The 24,187-nt window shown below is 50.0% G+C and overlaps 5 protein-coding genes across 5 annotated transcripts; 4 read left to right on the forward strand and 1 right to left on the reverse strand.

The window, feature by feature from the left end:
• Positions 1-1,684: 1,684 nt before the first annotated feature.
• Positions 1,685-3,475, forward strand: VFPPC_02414 (MFS monocarboxylic acid transporter; the record flags this gene model as incomplete). The annotated part of the gene is made up of 1 exon (XM_018282063.1): positions 1,685-3,475. One exon carries the CDS (start codon positions 1,685-1,687, stop codon positions 3,473-3,475), a length of 1,791 nt encoding a protein of 596 aa, XP_018146376.1.
• A 3,132-nt stretch (positions 3,476-6,607) lies between these two features.
• On the reverse strand, positions 6,608-9,990 carry VFPPC_17597 (alcohol dehydrogenase; the record flags this gene model as incomplete). Its single annotated transcript, XM_022429292.1, has 5 exons — positions 6,608-6,785; positions 6,843-7,200; positions 7,272-7,898; positions 8,893-9,327; positions 9,801-9,990. The coding sequence occupies 5 exons, from the start codon at positions 9,988-9,990 to the stop codon at positions 6,608-6,610; spliced, it is 1,788 nt and encodes a 595-aa protein (XP_022285681.1).
• Positions 9,991-13,198: 3,208 nt separating this feature from the next.
• Positions 13,199-17,218, forward strand: VFPPC_02417 (non-ribosomal peptide synthetase-like protein; the record flags this gene model as incomplete). The annotated part of the gene is made up of 1 exon (XM_018282066.1): positions 13,199-17,218. One exon carries the CDS (start codon positions 13,199-13,201, stop codon positions 17,216-17,218), a length of 4,020 nt encoding a protein of 1,339 aa, XP_018146379.1.
• A 1,599-nt stretch (positions 17,219-18,817) lies between these two features.
• On the forward strand, positions 18,818-20,312 carry VFPPC_02418 (glycoside hydrolase family 5 protein; the record flags this gene model as incomplete). The annotated part of the gene is made up of 4 exons (XM_018282067.1): positions 18,818-19,339; positions 19,397-19,476; positions 19,536-19,746; positions 19,800-20,312. 4 exons carry the CDS (start codon positions 18,818-18,820, stop codon positions 20,310-20,312), a joined length of 1,326 nt encoding a protein of 441 aa, XP_018146380.1.
• Positions 20,313-21,988: 1,676 nt separating this feature from the next.
• On the forward strand, positions 21,989-23,111 carry VFPPC_02419 (hypothetical protein; the record flags this gene model as incomplete). Its single annotated transcript, XM_018282068.1, has 6 exons — positions 21,989-22,235; positions 22,293-22,424; positions 22,480-22,610; positions 22,664-22,763; positions 22,815-22,981; positions 23,034-23,111. The coding sequence occupies 6 exons, from the start codon at positions 21,989-21,991 to the stop codon at positions 23,109-23,111; spliced, it is 855 nt and encodes a 284-aa protein (XP_018146381.1).
• Between the last annotated feature and the right edge of the window lie 1,076 nt (positions 23,112-24,187).

The raw sequence follows: 24,187 nt of genomic DNA on the forward strand, positions 1-24,187 counted from the left end.
CGGACACAACCTTGACCAATGCGGCCGCTTTCATCAGAACAGGACGAAAATGCGACGCCCCCAGATAGGCTGATCAACAGCTCCGATGGACGAGCATATTGGGAAAATGTCAAAGGGGATGTCAATGGGATGCTCGGTGGCTTCTCATCCATCAGCAGAATTGATCTTCAAGGGTCACGCACCTTCTTGGCGAGATTCGGTATTGGTACCAAGAATGATCGTCAAACACTCACCAACACACTTGAGGGAGGCGCAGGGTAAGTATGACAGCTGTTGGCTCCTCAATTCGTGTCCAGTAAAAGCTACAAGCTTCTGACTCGATCGGGCAGGATTGGGAGAGTCACAGAGGGCTTACTTATTCCCGTTTCTAAGAATGTCGACATAGTTGAGCCCATTTCAAAGTTTACAAGATCGCTGCAAGGGAAACAGGGAATCCGAAACATTTTCAACGTCGGGTTGGAAGATTGGCAACCCGACGGTGGTTGCGAATATGACCTCATCTGGGTGCAATGGTGCCTTGGACACCTCACCGATGAGCAGATTGTGCGATTCTTGACGGTCAGCAAGGCAGTTTTGAAGCCTACCACCGGCTTGATTGTTGTGAAGGAGAATAATACAACTACCAATGGAGCCGACCATTTTGATGAGACAGATAGCAGCGTCACAAGGCAAGTTGTCCTACCAGGCCACGAATGATGGCCACGAGGCTTTTCGGAATGCACAGGCCTAACAGACAAATATAGGCAAGATAGCAGCTATCTCAGACTCTTTGAGGAGGCAGGTTTAGCTGTCGTCAGAACTGAGCTGCAGAGGGGGCTGCCGGAGCGTGGATCTCAACGGCTTCTCCCAGTAAAAATGTACGCTTTGCGCCCGAAAGATGGGCACTGAGAACTTGGCGTACGTTTTGATCTGAACATGTATCTTGGTCATTGGCGGGAGCAAGATGTGTTTGGCGGCCTGCTTGCGCGCTAGATACACGAATGCGACAAGCTGCGTCTACTCCGGGATCAAATGGCCATGCAATGGAATAGAGGCAACATCCCAAGGAGGTGACGGCAACATGGAATTTATGATACAAAACGACGAGCAGGTCGAAATGCAACATCTCAGCTGAGGAACTTGCGTCTTTGGAAGCCCGCAAAGGTTTGTATCAGAATAACGCTCATCCCTGATAGAGCCCTCAAGCTGTCGTCTAGATAGCCACGGTTATACGTATATAAAGCTCACAGCTGCAAAATCCGGTGATGCTTTTCGTGAGTGTAGAGCCAAGCAGCAGTGTCATACGTGACATGGGGATACTTCAACAGCCATATAAAATAGTACGTGGCCTCAAGTACCTGCCGATATCGGGCTTCTCATTGGCTCAAAGCCCCCGCAAGTGACGCGATCACATTGCGCATCTTCCGAAACGTGCCTGCTTTAGGTAGGTCGATAACGACCAATATTCCAAAGTTCCATCTGGTCCATGACTCCATGTCCATTCTCCATGTTCGTCCGCGGACTGGACCTTGTCATCCCGTCATTCATAATCGCCTTCCCATCCCATCCATCCTCGTCTCTTTACTCTTTGTGCTCACTTTCACTTGCTTCCAACCCGTTCGGCATGACCGTCTAGCATCCACGACGCACCGTTGACGTACTCAAGGCCGTCTAGCAAGCAGTTCGGCTGGCAGTCTCCGTGACGATGCCCACATCCTCGTCTTCCGACGATCGTACTCTCGTCACTCCAACCGACACGACGACCACCGCCCAAGTCATAGACAGTGAAGCGTCGTCGACGTTTAGCGCATACGATGACGACGAGAGCTTCGAGCAGGACTCGGCACAGCGCCGGCGCCTAATACGCCAGAAACAAGTCGTCCGCATCACATCTCTGGTATTCGCTACCCTGGCGGCTCTCTGCGCCGGTTCCATCGTCGTCTTTTCCCTGTACGCCCCGCGATTCCAGTCCCGTCTGCGATACACACAGTTTCAGGTCAATGGCGTTGCCATCGCCGGCTCTGTGGCCCTCTACCTGCCCATATCCATCATGGGATATGTGTGCGACCGTGTCGGGGTCGCACCGCTGTCGCTCTTGTCGGCCATCCTATTTGGTACGGGATATGGCACCGCTGCTGCCATCTATCGAAAGCTCGATATCGAATACAATGTGCTAGGGAAGCCGCATGGTGTGGGCAACGAGTGGTCGTACCCAGCCATGATGTTTGCCTTTGTGTGTGTCGGCTCGGCAACCTGCGCGATGTACATTGCCTCAGTGTCAACCTGTGCAAAGAACTTTGGCAAGGGCAAGTACAGGGGATTGGCTCTGGCGATGCCCATTACAGGTTTTGGCTTGAGCGGCATGTGGTTGAGTCAATTCGGCAGTCGGTTCTTGTATGAAACGAAGCCCGACGGATCCAAAGGGGAGGTCGATGTATTCCGCTTCTTCGTCTTTTTGGCTGTTTTGCTCTTCATCATGGGTATCCTGGGCACGTTTTTGCTCCGTGTGGTGGATGAACAAGACCTCATTGAGGAAGCTATTGAGGAACTCGAAACAAGTGGTCTCCTGGATGGCAGCTCGTTGATTAGTCGCACACGATCGCGAGGATACGGATCGGCCGGTCCCATAGTAGACCAAGGAAATATGGAATCCAGCAGCTTGATAGATCCGTCCAAGGACGAAGACGCGCAATGGAAGAAGAACTGGGTGCTGAATGCAGAGACGCGGCAGTTCCTCAGCGACCACACCATGTGGCCGTTTGCCCTCGCCTTTCTACTCATGATTGGGCCGGCCGAAGCATTCATCAACAACCTTGGAACCGTCATCGGCACATTGACACCTCCTTCAACGGAGGGCTTTGGCGAAACAACCTCGGCCGCTACCCACGTCTCGATTTTCGGCGTCACGAGCACCATTGCCCGACTATTGATCGGCACTCTTACCGATCTGCTTGCTCCCGCTCCCGAAACACAACATATCCAACTGTCTTCTTCGTATCACAGCAGTCACCGATCGACTGCCCTCCAGCGCTTCAGCATCTCCCGTGTCGCATTCGTCCTCTTTTTCGCCGTTCTCATGTCTATCGGCTTCATATTTCTGGCCTCTGGCGCAGTTCAAAACCATGCTGATCGCTTCTGGGTTGTTTCGGGTCTCGTGGGAGCGGGCTATGGTGCCATCTTCAGTTTGGCCCCTCTGATCGTCACCATTATCTGGGGCGTTGAGAACTTTGCCACCAACTTTGGCATAATCGCCATGTTGCCCGCTTTGGGATCAACATTCTGGGGCCTGATATACTCTGGAATCTACCAGGCAGGTGCCAAGGGGTCTTCGACATCGTCTGGCGGTGGCGATGACGACGACCTGTTTTGCTATGGGAAACACTGTTATGCCGCGACCTTTTGGGCAGAAGGAATTTGTGTCTGGGTGGCATGCTTGTTGGTGTTGTTTGCCTGGAAGGGCAAGGGAGGCTGGAAGCAGAGAGGCATTGTTATCTGAGCATTGATTGGGAATCTTCTTCATAGACTGGCAACATATTAGCATTTTGGGATATTTTACAGGGCATGCATGGCCTGCACACGCGGCGTCTAGACGGTGTTAAAGTCAATACTAGCATTTGTGTCTTGTCAATGGAGTCTTGCTTGGTGCCTGAGAAAGTAGAGGCTTGTGATTGGCTGACTGTGGATCGTCAAGTTGGCAGTTTCAATCGAATTACTAGGCGTAATTGTACGTATTATTGACAGATACTCAGCATTGCCTACTGTAAATGCATATTAACACTATCCACGATGCGTCTAATTATATTTAATCCCCATAATCGGGTCATTTAGTACTAAAACGAGTGTCCGAGTTGAAGAAAACGACTATTTGGAAATGAGATATATGTGTAGGGTAGGTAACCACGCCAACTTTGTCGACGTCATAGTGTATTGTAACAAATAACCGGGACAATGGCAGCTAGAAGTATTTATTTATGATGGTGTGGTTGATCAAGTGATAAAATCCTATCCATTCATTCCACAATGCCTGATCTTAGAAGGCTATGACAGGAATTGGGCACCCAAGACGTTGCATCGTGACACTGGGCCATATCACTCATTGCACAGTGACAGCGAATATGGACTACAGAGTTCTTGCGTCTAGATCTAAGGCCAATTGCTTACTCCGTACTTTAGAACATGTTACTAGCCTACAAGACTTGCACGGCCAAACAGCAGAACCTACCCTCCTCCACGTGGAACGCGAACCAGCTCCTCCATCCCATCAACCAGCGACACCAACTACTTCCCCTTCTCAACCATACACATCCCCAACTCATTCCCCATACAATGACACGCGTTTCTCACAGAATGAACGACGCCAGCAAGCACGAAGAACACATCACTCCTTGTCGATGTGACAACAGCTCCCCAGCAATTTACGCACCCCATCATCCCCCCAAGAACTAAGTGACCTCACGGCGTGTGCGTTCAGGGGAAACAATTTCGCCCCAGCGCCCAAAAAAAGTCAACGCGATCTTGAACTTACGCGTCCCTGTAATGCGAATATCGTGGCGCGTGCAGGTCCCCGTCCCTGTGACGCCCGGTTTGTTGAGCATTGATGGGGGCTGATGCAAGGGCGATGCCAGGAAGCGTTGTGGCTTCGCGTGGCTTTTCATGTTTGTTTTTGCACAAAAATTAAGATTACAATATTGACGGGCTTAGCGAGGACATAATTTTGTTTTTTTGTTTGTCTTTGTGCTTGACAATGGACAATATAGGGCGGGTCTGGGGAAATTTATTTGTCGTATTGATTGGAGCCCGATAATCTGACACGACTGACCCACGGATACGCAGGATGTAGTTTTTGTCAACTGTTTCTCAAGTGTTACTGTACTGCACAGCATTGTAATGGGCTTGTTATTGACGGTGACTGTTGGTTTGCTGACTTGGTTGTCTGTGCCGACTAGCCTCGGTAGCAGACCTCGGTAGCAGAAACAATGGGAAGCGAAACCAGTAATTAATGACCCGTTACGGAGTAGTGGGCGTGTTGTCAGATTGTGAGTTTCCAATAACCCATGTATTTGTGCTGCGATGCCCATCGTGTTGGATTTTGGTGCATCAGCCCTACGGAGAGGTAAGCCTTTCGAAGCAGATTCTTGGCATACAAGCCCACGTTTCGAAACCCCATACCCAAATTAAGTACCAAGCGTATCAACCTGAATTCGATAACGTGGTTTTACATCAACGTTCCTGTTTTATATAAAACTCCTTTTGCCAAGCACACTTCTCTGCATCAATCCTACATGCATGCGAGCCGTCAACTTGTGAACCATTGCCCCGAGCGCGCAGAGAAATTGCAGTACACCTACTCTCGTAGCGAACAATAGTTGCAGCATGTCTTATCAGACGAAACCCGAGGGAGAATGGGAGCACGGCCTCTGTAGCTGGGGTGGCTGCGGCAACTGTCTCCTGAGTTGGTGCTTGCCGTGTGTCAGTAAGTTGAGTACAGGTAGAAAAACTGTTGAAACCTCAAAAATTGACGGAGTCGCCTTGAATAGTCTTTGGTAAAACATCCGGCCGTCTGGACCCCGAGTCTGAGAATAAGGAATGTCTCGTCTTTGGAGCAATCCATGTCATTACCGGTTGTGGCTGTCTGTAAGTTGTGCATCATGAGACAGGAAACGGCAGTTGTCCTCTGACCTGCGTGATTCAGGTACAACATGGTTAAGCGAGAGCAAATCCGAAAGCGATACAACATCAAGGGCAGCCTGTGCGGAGACTGCTGCACTAGTTACTGGTGCATGTGTTGTGCTCTCACTCAGCAGGAGAACGAGGTCAAGAGCCGCGAACCCGTGACTGGGGCATATCAAACTCAGCCGCCTATGATGGCGACCCGGCAGACCTGAGAGGCTTGCTCAGATGTATGTATGGCGTGATGTGAGAGTATGGCATGGTTGCAGCCCTTTGGGGTATCACCAGCAGCAGCGTTCTTTGGCTTACGATATAGATTTTTCTTTGTTCTTTGGCATATATAGTTAGTTGTTGAGTGTCAAGCTACTACTAGAGTATCGTCGTGAAAGCGTCATAATACTCATATTTACACCATTGGATATGACAAGTCGGCTCTTTTTGCCTAAATTCAAAAGCCTCTCATGTTCAATGTTCACTCCACCAAACGGCATCCGCACCGGTTTCGGGACTTTCCGAACTGCCCTAGCACTTTGAAGGCTGTTCAAACGTTGAACGTCACGTCCCAACAGGTGGGTCTCTGCAGAAAGCAAACTCGACTATAACTCTGTTGGTGGTTGTTGTAGTATCGACTTAGATGAACTAGGCACTCGCCATGTTTGTATCTTGGGGAAACACGGAGTAGCGACAGCCGAAGTGGTCGTTATTTGGCTTAATTAATGAGATTACATCAAGCCTTCATAATGCCTGCAGTAGCAATGCTATTATTAATATGCTGGTCACCAAGCCCTGTTACGCCCTGGCGCAACAAACCGGGCTCATGGCATATTACCGAATCTAGCCACTTTCCGGCCACGGTCTGTGAAATGCCACCAGACGCGTGTCCTGAATCTCATACGGTGCACAAACGCTAGCTTGAAATGGATTTGGGGCCAACGTCGTTGAACAATGCAGCCGCAAGTTACACAACCCTGATCACCACTTTCCCGACCTGCTTCCCTTGCCAGACGTATTCGACTGCCTCTTCAGCCTGTTCGAACTCCCAAACAGAGTCTAGAATGTCCTCAAACGTCATTTTTGTAGCGGAAACTGCACTCATCAGCCCATCCTGGTCGTCCTTGGAGCCGGCGTTGATGCCCCTGATATCAAGTTAGATCCCATTTCGCACACACCCGGCTGACAAAGTTGGAACCTACCTGACGTTTAATCTACGGTCAATGATGGTGGAAATAAAGTCCTCAAGATGTTCTGGCTTGCTACCGCCGAGATAGCCGACTTGGCTGACGATGCCGCCACGGCGCGTGCATAGCATGCTCTTCACCAGAGAACTGCTTCCTCCATTCTCAACAACAATATCCACCCCAACACCATTGGTGAGTCTCAAAACCTCCTCATGCCACTCTGGAGTTGTGCTGTAGTTGACCGTCTCAAGTTCAGGTTGCCCAAATTGCGTCTTCATCCTTTCGAGCTTCTCGTCACTCGACGACGTCAAAATCACCCTCAGCCCGGAGGCTCGAGCAAGCTTGATGGCAAAAGTTGAAACGCCACCCGTGCCTAAGAGGATGGTCAGTGGCTGTATCATATGCAGCCATCTTGGGCACTTGCACATACGCATACACACGCACCTTGGATCAACACCGTTTGGCCGATGGCGGCACCCTTGAGGGCAGACCAGGCGGTTGTACCTGCGCAAGGGATGATACTCGCCTGCACCCAGTCTAGGTGTGCAGGCAGCCTCGTCACTTGGCTTTCGTCGAAAACGAGATGCGTCGCCAGGGTCCCATCCTCATTTGCTGCAAGCCAAGATCGCCCTGTCGACCGAGATGTGACATATGCCGAATCCGTGATTGGGGCGACGGCATCCCCAATCGACACGAGAGAGACCTTGTCGCCCACGGAGAGAACCTCGCCGGCGGCGTCGTTGCCAGGAACGCCGTTTGGTATCACGGGCCAGGGGTTGCCGCCATGTGCAATGTTGGCATCACGGTAGTTGAGAGAGACTGCGTGTACCTTGATCAAGACGGCGGTTGGGTGAAGAGGAAGGGGGAGGTCTTCGCTAAGGAGCTTGAGCTTGCGTGTCCCGGGAGTGTAGTCGTCGGTTCTGCGGAAGGCTTGCCGCGCGGTGACTTGGACCATTTGTTGTCCTCTCCACGTGTATACAGGGCTATGGAGTTGTCTTGATGGGTTGTTAGCCACGGACGCAATAATCATACGATGGAGAATATCAAAGTCGACGAATTTTCTTGTATAAACTGACTCTTTTGGAGTTGTGAGTAGTTGCCGTAGTGCTCATCATGACGTCTTGAGAGAACATGTTGTGGGGTTTGTTTGATTTGTCAGACTGAGATAACTAAGCATGCGCTTGTCAAAGGCAAAAGGTCGTGATAGTTAGACTCCCTCAACACAAGTGGTCTACATGTTCTCATCTGATCTGCATCCGCATCCGGGTAAATTCGCAAAGAAAGGATCTACCTTGGCACTCCGTACTCCGTAGTAAGCTGTCAGACGCATTTGGCACCCGATGTTGGCCGAGAACCCGTTCCGTTTGTGTAACAAAGGCTGAGCGACTGATGCACAGCCATGTGTCTTACATTGAGCCCACCGGTTCGACAATCGCTTGCAAGGCTCGTCATGACTCGTATGAACCAGGCTGAATAGAACATGTTCCAATCATGTCTCACAATATACTTGAATGCTACTCTACTTTCTTTCAATAATATGATACATGCCTGCCCTGCCCGGGGATGTCATATGTCGTAGAAACCTGACAGCGGTCCGGCCATGCTGGTAATTTTACTTTGGATACAGGACTGTCACTGAATAAAACATGTTGAATACCTACTGTAGTTGGTACAATATCTACTATATTGCTTTAATTAGGCGCGGGCCGCTCGGTTGGGTTACTGTCAAGCTGAATGAGTCACCGTGCATCTCGGCTTGTAATGCACTCCGATCAATGCCATTTGGTAAATACATCTACATCATCAGGACGCTGCATCACGCAATGCATGGAAAAATCACAACAAATTTTATTTAAATACAACACTATGTAAGCGACGTCAAGTTCGGCCTCCTGCCATTGTTGCTTCAATCAAATCATGGCCAATCTCAAACTGCAGTCCATGAGGACATGGAATGTCTTCAATAGCAACTGAAAGACACGTCCACGTTAGCGACCGCACAATGTCGCGGATAAAATTGATATTGCGAAAACAGAATGCAGGAGTTGATGAATAATTGACTTACACCACTCTTCTGTCGCCTCGGGATGAGGTCCGATGAGGCCAACCCAGCCTTGGCCATACTTGTTCAGAGACGAGGCTACACGACCACTATGTGAATACCGCCCAAGGACAAAGCAAGTGTCACTTTCAACAAAGCGTTTAATGACGGCGCCTTCCTGAAAGTAAATCCACCTATTCTTAGCCTTCTGGCCAGCCTTGTCGCCAGTGGTAAAGTTCCAGTCCACCTGGATGATGGTGTCTTCATCGGTGGTCACCTGGGCTCCCTTCTGGCAATTTTCGGCGTCTGTGTCAGATCCCCGAGGAAGCAGTCCAAATCCCGGTGTGTGGCCGGCGAGGTACGCACCCAGACAGAAGCCAAGGTAGCGACCTCCACGAGAGACAAAATCCCGGATTGCGGGCGCAAAGGCTTTGGTCTCGGCCCAAGCATCGTCAAGGTCTGTGGGGGTCAAGCCCGAAATTCGACATTAGTCGAGTGTGTTTCTAAGACGACAGGGTCAAGCCAGGAGGAATTATTTGGGTTCATGGATGCAGGAAAGCATGTATGTATGTATGTCTGGATGTAAGTGTGTGTGTGTGTGTGAATGCAACGTGTGCAAGTTGTGGCCAAAGAGGCAGGTCAATGTTTGACAAATATAGACGAGCTCGCCCACGAAGCCGGGAGACGGGAAACGGAATGACGAGCTGAAAAAGAAAAGAAGCCAATGGGCTCGGTAAAGTCCGGCCATGCCATGCCATGAGGTTTTGAAACAAAAAGAAACCCATTGCATTGCTCTGCTGGGCTCTGGTCTGCGCTTTGCTGCAATGCACTGCACCCCAAAGACAAATGCAAGACCCTCCAGGAGAGCAGCAAGCGAGGCTGACCGACTGACGGGCTGACTGAATGACTGACAGAATGAAGGAATGACATACCTGGACCTCCCGGCTGAGCGTACAAGTCCACCTTGCTCAAGGTCTCGTATGACACCTGAATCGCTTCGCCAGGACCTGCATAACGCACCTCGAAGTTCCGAGGGGACGTCTCAAGAAGCTTGGCAACGGCTTCGGGCAAGCCCTTGCTGCTTGCTGGTCCACGATAGACAAGGGCCTGTGGTCGAGGCATTGTGCAATGTGGACACTGACGAAGTTGGAAGAGAAGTGACGTGACTGTGACCGTGAGGGACTGTGACTCTGTGACTGTGACTTCTCTGATTATGTGACTCTGTGAGTGAGTGAGTGAGCGCGTGACTGGCTATGGCTTCATCAACGCCATGTAAGCTTACGATGAGTAATTAAACGGACTTCTATTTTGGCGGTGGGCAACAAGCAAACAGCCAGCGAGCGAGCGCTTGACACGCTTCGGCGGCGGCGGATAGGCGGTTAGGAAAAGTCTGGATGTCTCTACTCACAAGAGCCACAACGCTTCTCACGCTTTTCTCGCTTTTCTTTGGACGGTCGTTCGCGTCCTGGGCCAGTGGTTGACGTGAATCGCAGCCAGCTATTTCGATTTTGACGTTCCCGAGACGGAATGCCCACTTGCCGTTCGTATCGCCTACGCCTAACCTTGTAAAATTAGAGTACAGGGCCAAGGCAAATAGTCGCGTAGCTTGGGACAAGTCAGGAGGAAGACAGGCAGACCGACAGAGAGAAAAGCAAGCAAGGCCAAGACGCCAACGCCAGCAGCGCGCCCCCCAGGAAATGAGGAACCCAGCTTGCCAGCCCAGCCTGCCGCCAAAGATTGGTTATGTGGCTTCATCCCAATGCTACGGGGGCCAATACCATTTGTTTGTGTTGTTGGCGTGGCTGCAGGTCCGAGCCGGAGAGGCGGCAAGCTGAGCTTTCATCTGGAGCCACGCTTCGATTAAGTTGAGCTGCTGTCGCCCAGCAAGGCATAGCAAGGCCAGCAAAAAGACAAAACAATACTGGCAGGGACCAGCACCATCACCAGCGGACCAGCAATCATCCGGGCCCCAGAGGCCCCAGAGGGCCCAGGTCGGCGTCGAGTTTATTGAAAATCTAGTCATTGATTTAAGCTCTTGGTTTCCAGAGACTACTCGGCTTGGCTTTTGGCCCCCCCTCCTTTTTTCTCGTAATACCCCAAGTGGCTGAAGAATAAGGTCGCCTCACTTAAATGCCGCTTATGCCGTACCGTGCAGTTAAACAACCATTTGCTCATCGTCTCGGCATCCGGCAGCTCCAACTATTTTTTATCCCTTCCCACTAGCCATGGGCTCTCCCATGCCTTCCCATGGCTTCACATGGACCCTCTTCAGCCCGATTCGGGTCTAGGCTCGGAACCTTGTCCAGCCACATGCGGGCTGATTCCTCCGCAACGGCAGCTGAACGTCGGGCCCAAAAAGAGAGTTTTGAAGAAACGAGCTCTGACTGTTTGGTGGCTTGTTACGGAGTTCCTGGTGCCTGAATCGCCTTGTTTTTTTTTAGTGTGTGTGTGTTGTTGCCATTCCCTCCCCCCCTTCTCAGTTTAGGGCGGACAAGGACTGGGCCATGGAAATCAACAATCAATCATAATCGCGGGCCCATGTCCCGTTCTGCCCTATGGATAATACCTGGTACTAGTTCCCCAGACTATCAGATAGTTCTTTTGTATGAGTCCTTTTTCCTTTTCGACTTCTTGTTGGTAGTATTTCACCAACAATCTTCTCACGCTTTGGGGGTTAATCGCCACCCTCTTGCTCTGACAAATCCTTGTTGGCTTGCACCTAGGAAGACCCGGGAAGAGAGAACGTGAAAAGACACAAACAGAGTGAGAGCCATGGCTGTTTTGGGTGTGGCCACGACCACGTCAATTTCATCACGCAACCGTCAGCTTAGCACCGGTGCTAGATGCAGGTCAGATACAGTACCGTAACTTCAGAGTGCTCCGTACATGGATATCTATTTCTCAGCTTGCCCCTTGAGCCAGTCAAAACTCTTGAATGACGCACGAAATTTTGCACTCTGTCAGCAATTGAATCCTCTCGGAACAACTCTTCTGCCCAGACGTTGACACCATATTTCGCCCGTATGATTCTACCACACACCCCCCCTGGCTGCTGAAACGCCACCAGCCCAAGCCGATCTACAAAAAAAAAAAGTTGTTCACAGGATGCCGGATACCCGCCCGATTTCCGCCAATTTTCTACGTGGCTACATCTCCACTACCAAGGTTAGTTGGAAGGAAAAAGCACGGGCTTGGCAAGGTCAGGTCAGGTCATTGCACACCGACAAAATCGTTCCTTTTCAGCACCTCAACTACCCCCTTTGAACCTTGCTTGCAACTTGGGCATTGTTTAAAATAAGACAGGGCCAGCCACTCAAAAACGCCATCATGGCGCCGGGCTAAATTGACTTACTCTCACGCACCATGTGACGCTTTGATTTGTATAAAATTTCATGAAAGTGGGAAAAAACCAATGCGTTAGTCAGTGAGCTAACCTAGTTCATCAACTGCAAACAATATAGCTTTTTTCCCACACAATTGTCTCACAGCTGTTCCCTGGTAAAGGGGATTTACATGGACCGTTGGCCGCCCACGACGCGGACTCCTCATTGGGTCTGGACAAGCGGCTCATCTTGCCCAAAGCGTACCAGACACATGCAAGGTGTTTGATTTGTGACAATAGCTGCTGATTTCGGGACCATCTATTGTGTAGTTTGTGCATTGACTGCATCCCGGTGGGCCATGATTGTGTTTGGAGCTCTCCGTTCTGCAAACCCGTTTTTCTGGTTAAGCAAGCGAGCAGCATGTTCCGTGGGCAGAAATGAACGGCAAAGTTGGTGTGAAGGACGGCTCGCGATGTAACTTGGATTTAATATTGAGCAAGGTTCCGTGTCTGGCGAGAATACAAAAAAACCCGGATGAGCTCAACTGCTTGAGTCTCTCTTCCCCTAGACCCAAGTCCAGTCCACTCGGTCAGCTCAGCTCAGGAAGCTGTCTAATGCAACCATCCTCATCCAGAATCTCACTCTCTTACTCTTCGAAATAGAAGACCAGCCGCTGGACGCCTAAAAAAAGCCATCTGATTTGTTGTCAATCTCAACACGAGGTACCATAGCCCTACAACGCCACAGCTGGACAATATATATAGTGGCTTGAGACAACTTCCACTGCCAACTGGTCTATGAATAGCCCAAGTCAACAAATCATCAGCCAAAAGAAACTTCCCCAGCACGATTTTAATGCTCTTTGCACATTGCCACATCGGAGTTGGAAAAGTATATGAACATTGAAGATCTCTGAACCCCTGCATTGAAAACTTTCCTTCAAGATTCACAACGGCTCATCTTCATCTCTTCCTCAATTCATTCCCCGGCGGAACATGGAGAAAGAAATGTCAAAGGTTCAGGTCCATCGTGACCTCAAGAATCTCGCCATGAGCCAAAAATCACAGAGACAGCCCTCTCACAACGACAATCTCGCCATATATCCCGTCCAACAAGCTGCCGGTCCACGAACGTTGGTGGATATACTCGACGCTTCTGTCTCATCACACCCTACGGCCATTGCCATTGACAATGGAACCTCACGTCTAAGTTATGCCGACCTGTCTCAACAAATAGCCGCGCGTGTCAAACAATTGAGAGCCGCAGGCATCGGCGTTGGCGATAAAGTGGGTATTCGTGTTACCTCCGGTTCGATAGAGTTATATGTTGGCATTCTTGCTATTCTCACTGCGGGAGCTGCTTATGTCCCCGTCGATGTGGATGACCCGGATGAGCGAGCTCGACTTGTCTGGACAGAAGCCAATGTGTCTGCAGTCTTGACCGATAATGAAACTCTTACGCCTCATAGCCCACCGGTAGGGAGCTCAAGACAGCGTCGCCCTGGCCCCGAGGACGACGCCTGGGTTATTTTTACTTCTGGTTCAACCGGCAAGCCAAAGGGCGTAGCTGTCACTCACCGCAGTGCGGCAGCCTTTGTTGATGCCGAATCCCTCATTTTCCTTCCAGATCGACCACTTGGTCCAGGAGACCGAGTCCTTGCTGGTCTCTCGGTTGCATTTGACGCCTCATGCGAGGAAATGTGGCTGGCCTGGCGATATGCTGCCTGCCTCGTTCCCGCACCACGCTCCTTAGTTAAAGCCGGCGCCGATCTAGGAACCTTCCTTACAACACAGCGCATCACGGTCGTCTCTACCGTGCCCACATTGGCCGCATTATGGCCGGCCGAAGCCCTCCGAGGACTTCGCCTGCTTATCCTTGGAGGAGAAGCCTGTCCATCTGAGCTGGCAAACAGGCTCGCCAGCACTGTTGAGTCAGTTTGGAACACCTACGGCCCGACGGAAGCAACAGTTGTAGCTTGCGGCGCACCACTGGTTGCCGGCCAGCCAGTACGAATTGGTCTGCCCCTGGCCGGTTGGAAACTAGCCGTTGTCGGCCCCGACGACAAACCCGTCGGCTGGGGCGAAGAGGGAGAGTTGATCATTGGCGGTGTCGGAATGGCCCGCTACCTCGATCTCGATAAAGACAAGGTCAAGTTTGCGCCAGCTCCCGTATTTGGTGGAGAACGAGCCTACCGCAGTGGAGACTTGGTTCGCGCCGAGCGAGACGGACTCCTCTTTGTCGGCCGAAACGATGAACAAATCAAGCTTGGTGGACGACGCATCGAACTGGGTGAGATTGACGCCGCCCTCCTGACTTTACCAGACGTGTGCGCCGCAGCATGTACCATCCAACGCAGCGAAATGGGCGCGCAGGTGCTTGTGGGTTACATCGTCTGCAACAATGGCCGCGCACCTACAGCCCAGGATCGCGAACTTCTCCGCCGTGCATTGCCCCCAACCCTCGTCCCTATGCTTGTTACTGTCGACGACCTCCCAGTCCGGACCTCCGGCAAAGTGGACCGGAAGTCCCTCCCTTGGCCGCCGCCTCCACGGCCGGCCCCACATGGCGGAGCCGGCAGCCACGGCCAATCCGGACACGCGGAGAAATTCGATGCTGATGGTACCACAGCATGGATTGCTGAGCAATGGCGTCGCGTTCTGGGTATGCCCCCGTCTCTGGATTCTAATTTCTTCGATCTTGGTGGAACCAGCTTGGGTGCTGCGCAGCTCATCTCTCAAATCCGGCTAAAATGCCCTACGATTTCCGTCGCTGACGTCTACGAGAATCCCACCCTGGAAGCAATGGCTGCTCGTGTCGAAGACTTGATGGACACCAAGGAGATTGAACGCGAGGTGGTACCAACTCCCCGATGGCTTATGCTGATTCAGTTTTTCATCATGCTGATTGAGATGGGTTTCAATGGCATTCGCTGGGTCATCACGCTTGGCTTTGTCAAAAAGATCTTCGTTCTGGTCCTCGGACCCAACAATTGGGCGGGAGCTTACGCACTCCCATGGTGGTTGATTGCAGTCGTCTGGGGCATCTTCGGTACTGCAATTGGACGGCTTATCCTCAGCGCAGGAATTGCCCGAGTTGTATTGTTCGGCATTCGCCCTGGCACCTATAAGCGTGGAGGCATTCGACACATCAGACTCTGGGCCGTCGGCCGTTTGATGGGACTCGTTGGGACTGGAGCTGCAGCCGGTACCCCTTGGATCAGATACTACGCCCGCTTGGTGGGCTGCCGAGTAGCTTCGGGTGTGCAGCTTCATGCCTTCCCACCAGCCACAGGTCATGCAAGCTTTGGCCCAGGATGTGCCGTAGAGCCGGAAGCCGATATTGCCGGATGGTGGCTTGATGGTGACAAGCTGCATATTGGAAGCATTACCATTGGCGAGGGAGCAAGGGTTGGTGCCCGCAGCACACTTATGCCTGGCACAATCCTGGATCCGTATGCCAATGTTCCTCCTGGCGTCAGCGTCGAAGGCATTGTTCGAGCTTCTGACAATTCACTTGAGATCAAGGCAAGTCAATCACCCCACGCCACCAAGCGGGAGAGCATTTGGATATGGCTCTTGTACACGGGTTCCATGATGGGCATGGATATCCTGGGTCTTGTCAGCCTGGCCCCAATTATTGCTCTCATGCCCGTCTTTAGACCCGATTACAACAATCTCGGAGAGATCATTATGGCCCTTGTCAAGATTGCAGCCCCAGGATCAGCAATCGGGTTGATCATGTACGGCGTCTCTGTGATTTTATGGGTCCGATTTGCCAGTCTTTTTCTCAAGCCTGGTGTCTACCCATGGCATGGCGTCACAACCTGGGCGGCTTGGTTGACCCATGGCTTGATGATGAACGCACGAACTGTCTACTTCCCTGCTTACGCAAGCTTGTTCACTCCTATTTGGTTGAGGTTACTGGGCGCCCGCGTTGGCCGCAATGTTGAGGCGTCGACAGTGGTCCCCATTCCATCACTGCTTGACGTGAAAGACGGAAGTTTCCTCGCTGACGACGTCCTCTTATCGCCCTTTGAGCTTGCCGGTGGTCAAGTCCGCATTGGCACTGCAACAATCGGCGAGAAGTCGTTTGTTGGCAATTCAGCCATCGTGGACCCAGATGTGGAAATCCCCGAAGGTGTATTAATCGGTGTGTTGAGCTCAGCTTTGGGCCCAGAGGAAATGGGCTGCAAAATCGCTCCCGGTAACTCGTATCTCGGCAGACCACCCATGGCTATCCCCAGACGCATCACAACTCTTGCTGACAACGCACGCACCTTTGATCCGCCATTCAAGTTGAAGGTAGCCAGAGCATTGGTCGAGTGTTGCCGTGTGATCCCACTGATCATCTCTGGTGTTCTTGCAACCTGTATTGCGATAGGAATGCTCTGGGTCTTCGTCACCTTTGGAGTCGGCTGGGCAGTCTTGGCCAGCGGTGGACTTTTTTTTGTTGGTGGTGTGACTGCTTGTGTTATCACAACATTGGCAAAATGGCTCTTGACGCCAAACATCAAAGCCGGGCACCAACATCCCCTATGGAGCTCCTTCGTCTGGCGCAATGAGCTCGCCGACACATTCATTCAGTGCCTCGCTGTGCCCTGGTTCGTCACAGTATGCTACGGCACCCCTTTCCTTAATATTTGGATGCGCTCCCTCGGTTGCAAGATTGGACGTGGTGTCTGGCTAGAAAGCCATTTGTTGCCCGAGGCTGACTTGATTACACTGGAAGATGGTGCAACCGTCAATCGCGGCGCCGTCCTCCAGACTCACCTGTTCCATGACCGACTCATGCGTCTCGACAAGGTCCACCTTGAAGCTGGCGCGACACTCGGCCCTTACGCCATCTCACTTCCAGGTACTGTTATCGGAGCTGGCACGACTATCGCTCCCACTTCACTCGTTATGCGTGGGGAGAGTATCCCAGCTGGCACAAGATGGCGTGGCAACCCTGTCCGAACGTGGCACAGCGAAAAGGAGAGCCCCAGCCCCAGCTCTGGTTCTGACAATGAGTCACTACCTCCAGTATGAGCTGTGGATTTCATGGGCGCCATGTGCTTGACGCAATTTGTTTGAGTCTATAATACGAAATGTCTGCAAAGATGAATATGGTAAAGAGAGCTTGTCTGTATCTTGCTTTTGGAATGCTGGCATTGATGATTTATCCAAAAGTTCAGCATTTGATTGGTTTACGTTGGTTTTCCTAATTGGCATGTCATATAAATTGTTGCAAGGAACATTAATATAGTTGGATTGCACAGCGGGATCTGCTAATATCTTGTTTGTTAGTTGTCAGTCGTTTAGACTGTAGATTTAGTTCTTGGGTTCAAGTATACCATCTAGGCATGGAATGCCAGATGTGTAATACCCTGATGGGTAATGATAATGGTCTAGCAAGAATATAACAAGTTTCACCCGCATATGTTGAGTCCCAGTGACCTTGTTTCCTTTTATAACCAATAGGAACTAAAGGTTACATTATTCAGACCGTGATGCAAGTATCTGGTGCATGTCGTCAGTTGTTTTGACTGGTCTTCACGGTAAACATGTATCTATTTTTACCAGCTGTATGGCCTACACAGAAGTCCACTTTGAAAGTCGGGTATAATACTTCAGCTGCCTGTTGCATTACTCAGCGGCTTGCAAGTTGTCAAATCAAGGTTCGTTCAAGCATGAAGTTTCCCGTTTTTAGCCAGCAACAACTCTGACAGAATCGTTATTCAGTTATGTGTCTTTACGGAACCGGAGATTGACTAGGGCACTCTTCAATGGTTCCACTCTAGCATTAGGAGAAGGTTATTTTGTTTTGGTTAGACCTCGGGAAATTAGAAGTGGGCGGAGGTAGTGAAGAAAATTAGATATCTAGGTCCACACACAAATAGCTTATGGAGAGAGGCGACAAGCTGCATTCTGAGTAACACGGACCTACAGACTTCCTCAGTGCTAATTGTCATTTCTTCGTTCACATCTTGATGACAAGCGCTTTGATACGGCTGGTTTCTCCAAATTTGCCAAAAATAACTCTTCTCTTGAAGTGATGTTGGTGATACTGGCCGCAAGTAACCGCTAACATAAAACAACCACGAGTACCTTATTCCAGTTCGAATTTGTTATCGTTCACATGGCGATTTGTTGTATACCAATAGCACACCCCGACAGCGGGTTTATGAAGCTTGAGGCGGGGATATTCAACGCCGGCGTTGCATTTCTTGGCATACTGAAATACTCGCAAATTCGTTGAGTGTTTCTGGAACCGGGGGGGGTTCCAATTACCCCAATTCCCCTCAATTTTTTAATTTCACTACCCCGGATTTTTAATTACCGTATTGTAAATTATGGCTAGCTTCATGGTGTCGGCAAATGGACCATGGTGTTGCGTTCGGGAATTCAAATCGCCGTTTTTGCAACTTGCCACTAAAGGCATCAGCGAGTTGCACGGCTTGTATTACCTGCTGCAGCAGGGTTACATCGAGCAATCAACGGCTTTAAAGTTGCAGCTCAACTATAAGAGCAATTGATTCTGCAGATCCCGGGGTAACAGAATGCTCTTCTCGACTACCCCATCAAAGCACCCATCCTTCCCTCTGTCTGCTCGGTTCAAGCGTCCTGTGAATTGCAACATCGTTCACAATGAAAGGCTCTTTCGTCTCCGTAATTGCCACTGTAGCAATCGCCAATGCAGCACCCAACTTCTCTCCGCTGCAAGCGGCCTTGTCCAGTTTCCACCTGACACCCCAGATTTTGAAAACCATCATTAAGCCAGTTCAGGTTGCCTTGGAGCGAAACACGCATGTAACCCGCGAAGGAACCCAGTTGAAACTGAATGGAGCTGCTTGGACCGCATCCGGTGCAAACGTGTACTGGCTCGGGCTTGATGAGAATGTTATTCCTCCTCCTGGAGAGCCATTCTACCCCAAGTTCAACGCGAGCTACCCGTCGAAAGGACGAGTCGTTGAAGTCATGAATACTCTTCAGGTAATGGGTGCAAGAACCATTCGAAGCCAGACGCTGGGGATTAGTGTCGGAAACCCACTCAGTCTGATGCCTAGTCTCTATGAGTGGAACGAAGCAGCATTTGAGCCTATTGACTGGGCGATATTCCAGGCCCGTCAACATGGTCTGAGAGTTCAAGTTCCTCTTATTGACAATTATGTGAGTAATTGATATAAGAGCGTTTAGCCACCAAATGCTATTGCTAACATGACCTAGGACTATTACCATGGCGGGAAGTTTGACTTTTGTCGATTTCGAGGCATCAACGTCACCGGGGCAGACGGATATGGCAAAGTGTATGAACTTCCCCAGGTTGGGCCATGTAACAAGAGAAAAACAACTAACTTTACCTCAGCGATCCTCGAATTCAACAATTTTACACAAATCCAGTCATCGTTAACGACTTCAAACGCTACGTGAAGAAGCTCATTACGCACGTCAACCCTTATACTGGATTGAGCTACGCCGATGACGCCACCATCTATGCCTATGAAACGGGAAATGAGCTCAGCGGCCCCATCTTTAGAGACATGAACGTACCAAACGAGTGGACGACGGAAATAGCCGTAAGTTTTCATCATCAGAGTCGGCCACAAAATATGCTAACTTTGCCAACCAGCGATATGTCAAGTCTCTTGCGCCCAAGAAACTAATCATGGACGGCACATACGGCATCAATAAAACCCATCTGGGCCTCAAGGAAGTCGACATATTCTCCAATCACTTCTACCCCACAAATACCACCGTTCTCCAGGAAGACATTGCCATTGTGCGAGCAGCAGGCAAGACGTACATGGCAGGCGAATACGACTGGACAGCAAACGTAAACTCAGCTAGTCCTCTGGAAGAGTTTTTCGGAGAGATTGAGAAGCAACAGAAAAACTCGAAGCCCACTGCCATTGGCTCTCAATTTTGGTCCTTGTTTATGCACAACGTCCCGGATTGTAATCAATTCGTTAACCATACTGATGGGTTTTCACTACAGTATGGGAACCCGCTGAACAGTGTGCACAATAATACGCAAATATCCAAGGTACGCAAGCACATGTTTGCTATGAAGGGAATCAAGGTGGATGACTACCTGCCCGCTGTTTCGTGTCCAGGATTCGAAGCAGAGTATACATATCAGTAGGGTTCATGTGTTGTCCAACGTCACCATGAGCACCAGCCCTTGATTGAGCAAGGTTTATTAAATTCATTATACTAGTTTATCATTGGCATAATCCAATTATGTGGCAATGTAGCTATGATAAGGAATGTCTTTGTGATTTGCATAGAATATGTCCCAGTTATCCTCCCATGTCGTGTTTGCATTTTCGAATGTGTTTCCCATCCGTCAACCTCGTAGCTACGCTTCATTCTTATGCCTTATATGTCTTGTATCCACCCGCTGGTGGCGGATAGTTGCCGTAACCGCCCTTCAGTGGTGGATAATCGCCATAACCTCCAGCCGGAGGAGGATAGTTTCCGTATCCCCCAGCCGGAGCTGGGTAGTCTCCATATCCGCCCTTGGGTGGTGGGTAGTCACCGTAGTCGGCTGGGTTGGCTTCTGCCTCCGGTTCAGCAAGGAGCAGCGAACGTAGTGCCAATGGCAGCAAGTAGAGCGACGATTGTGAACTTCATGACTAGGTTTTGTCGGTTCCGTTGATGCAGAGTGGGCTGAATCGTCAAGTTATGAGCTTGGATGACTGAAGAATGAATGCAGTTTCACCTGGAAGCAGATTTTTCGCACTAAAGTGTCATAATTGCCAGAGGAAGGAGTCACGACCTTTAAGTCTGCCATGCAGGCTGTGGCAACAGGATTTCACTTCGTTTCGGTAATGAACTATCCGAGCCGTGCAGCAATAATCTCAATCCAATGATGACTTCCCATACCACATATGGCGAGCTGGTTGTCAACTATGGCGCCACTGATGATAACAGCATCTGAAATTTGCTCGCCTTGTCAGAGTGTAGGCATATGCTGAAAGTCAGCCATGTTCAACTTGCTGCTATCAAGCCACTGCATTGATTTCACATTGATTTTGGTTGATTTTGGCAGTTTTTGGCAGTTTTGGCGTGAATATACCCCATGCAGACAATTGTTTTCCCCCGCCGCTTTCAATAGTGTGCCAACCTCACCGGTTGCATCAAGAGATGCTGCTCTAGCCCTCATCGATAGTTGCCGTTCAATGCAGCTCAAACAGGACTACGGCTGGAAAGCTTACACTGAACCATGGCCAGCCGCACCCCAAACCGGCAGTTGATGACGTGCAGAAAGAGTCTTGTTGCTCCTCCTCACTAGCCTTGGCGTCCATAAAGGTCAGCAAACAAGCTTCACCAGTAGGTGGAACTATCAATCAGCCGCAGCCATGGAGTCGCCGAACTCCCCGCCCGACGACGCCATAGGGCTGAAGGACAAATCAGCACAGCTTCTAAAAACGCCCACCTGCAAGAGACACATCCAGGCCTTCGTGTTTGGCATCCGGGCGTGGCGATCGATACCGGCCAAAAGGTTAGGCTTCGCGAGATGGTGCGTTTACGTCTCAATAATGCATCCCGGCCCAACCGGTTAACTGTTAGCTGGGTGAGTACGGAGCAGATGGACGTGGAAATAAAATGCCAATGCCATCGAATTGACAACAGTGGCTTGAATCGGTCCAAATCAGTGTTAGGTTGTGTGATATTGTGAAAGTCGAAGCTGCTTGGCAGATGGAGTGGCTTACACAGATGGGACAAGAAGCTCCGGTTCTCAATTGACTGGTTCCATTCTCATCACTTTCACGATTCTTCTATTTCTTTTGCTGAGCGAACATCGATTTAATCACAATGACAAAGGAGTCGGATCAGCATCGGCTGCTGCCAGGCGGCACGGACGATTCAGAAGATGACTTGGAACTGTCGCAGAACGAACTTGTTGGGAGACGGAAGCAATCAGGCAGACAATTTGCCAAGTCGTGCTTGTTCGTCGCAGTGTTAATTGCGGCTTCTATCGCCTCTTTTTGGGCTGGATCGCGGATATCAATGCGAAAATCTCCGCTGGATGCAAAATGCGCGGCACATACTACACAGTGGTGTAAGTCGCATTACCTGATGCAAGTTGCAGATTTCAACATGAGCTAACCCATGCCAGCTCCTGTTCTGAGAGATGTCAATGTGAAGTACGAGACTCGGTTGTTCAACGGGTCGTTTATGAAAGAGAATATATACAGACGACCAGGATCGACAGAGGTGGATCAAGCTTGGGAAGATTTGGGAGTGGACTGTAAGAGGCTCGACTCTGATGCCAGATTCGCTTCACTGACTTTAGGCCTTGTTAGACCGAGCTGGGATTATCTCATACGAAGATGGCTTAGCCAGTGGGCTGAAACCATCATTTGTTCAGAGGGCGGCCAAGTATGGTGGAGGTTTTCTGGTCAACGTCGAGGGAATGCATCATTTACACTGCCTAGTGAGCGTCATCTTCCATCTTCAGTATACCTTCAGCTAACATATGTGTTCCAGAACCTACTGCGGAAGTCACTTTACTTCAACTATGACCACTACAAACAACTAGGCAAACACGAATTCATCAACGAAGAGATAATACTACGTCCCCATATCAGTAAGTGACGATGGGCAAACACAACCTTGCAGTTCACTAACAACAAAGCAGCCCATTGCCTTGATGCTATTCGTCAAGTCCTAATATGCAACGTGGATACAGCCGTGCTGGGACAAGTCTGGGCAGACTCAGAAAAGCCGTTTCCGTTCCCAGACTTCAACACAAACCACAAGTGCAAGAATTATGATGACATAAAGGACTGGGCACGAAAACTTCAGGTAATATTATTTATGAATTTCTTGGCGCTTCATTTTGCTGACTGTATAACAGAGGGCACCAAATGACCAAATTCCTGCTGATTATTTGGCCAAGCCTCGCCAAGGAGATGTTTTCCCATTAGTTCCTTGATGCTATCATAGAGAGACAGCGTTGTTGAGGGATTTATTGTTGAAATGTTCATCGATTGTACTATAGTCCAATTCAAAGTACATACTGTTCTAGCATGGCGAACCTACGTCGCTTTGATTTATATTGTCTGTGTCTATCTCCTCCCAATTGATGCTTCTCAACAACCAGAGCCCTTTCTTCTGAACGATCTCCATGATACTTCCCAGCGGTTTCAGTATCCAAAAGGTTGGGCTTCAGAAATCAGTGACGGCCATGAATTCAGCACATATTAAATGCCTCTTTTATTGGCCAATCCTGTGTTCCTCATGCTGCAACGTCTATTTCGCTAGCAGAAATATCTACAATCCGTCATCCTAGTCGCCAAGTCCAGTGTTTACACCAGCCAGCATAATGGCACTCCCTTGAATTTCCACTACCAATTTGGTTGGTGGAACAGCCAAAGGATTCAACCTTGATTAGAATTAGCCGGCAAAGCCGGCGCTTTAAAGTATCATTCCTGGCAGGCATGGAGACATCACAGCGCCAAGTTTTATCAGAACCCGGCGAACATCGGGTCGATCCCCGTTCCCCGCGATCTTGACTGCCGCCAAGGTTGCATTGAAGTGGCTTTCCCCAGTGATTGAATAGGGCAGAAATGATATCAGGAAGTTGTCCGAACTGGAGGGCGAACTAGTTGAATATGGAAACTGATTCAAAGTGTGGCTGCTTCTTATTCTGCAGCAAGGTTTTCTGCAGGCTAAATACCAACAACTTCCCATCAAATGTGAGAAAACTTGATGGTTGTTCAGTAAATATACATCGCCGAACGACGGAAAAGTCTATTGGGTAGTGATCAGCAAACTTGCCCTTTCAATGTTACATCTAACCGGCGATTCAAGGGGCCTTGGCAGGTCGCGACTAGAGGCTCTCTACCCCGAAAGCGTAGTTGGAGTGACGATCACCGGGTGAAACTGGGGAAACCATGAAGCTTGAATCTAATAGACGGAGAAAAAAGACTCCACGAGTTTGGATAGTTATCAACAAGCCTATTTAAGATGTTGAGTTAGCCAGGCATAGCCACAATTCACCAGACTACC

Source organism: Pochonia chlamydosporia, chromosome 2 (assembly GCF_001653235.2).
Source record: "Pochonia chlamydosporia 170 chromosome 2, whole genome shotgun sequence".
NCBI classification, from domain to species: Eukaryota; Fungi; Ascomycota; class Sordariomycetes; order Hypocreales; family Clavicipitaceae; genus Pochonia; species Pochonia chlamydosporia.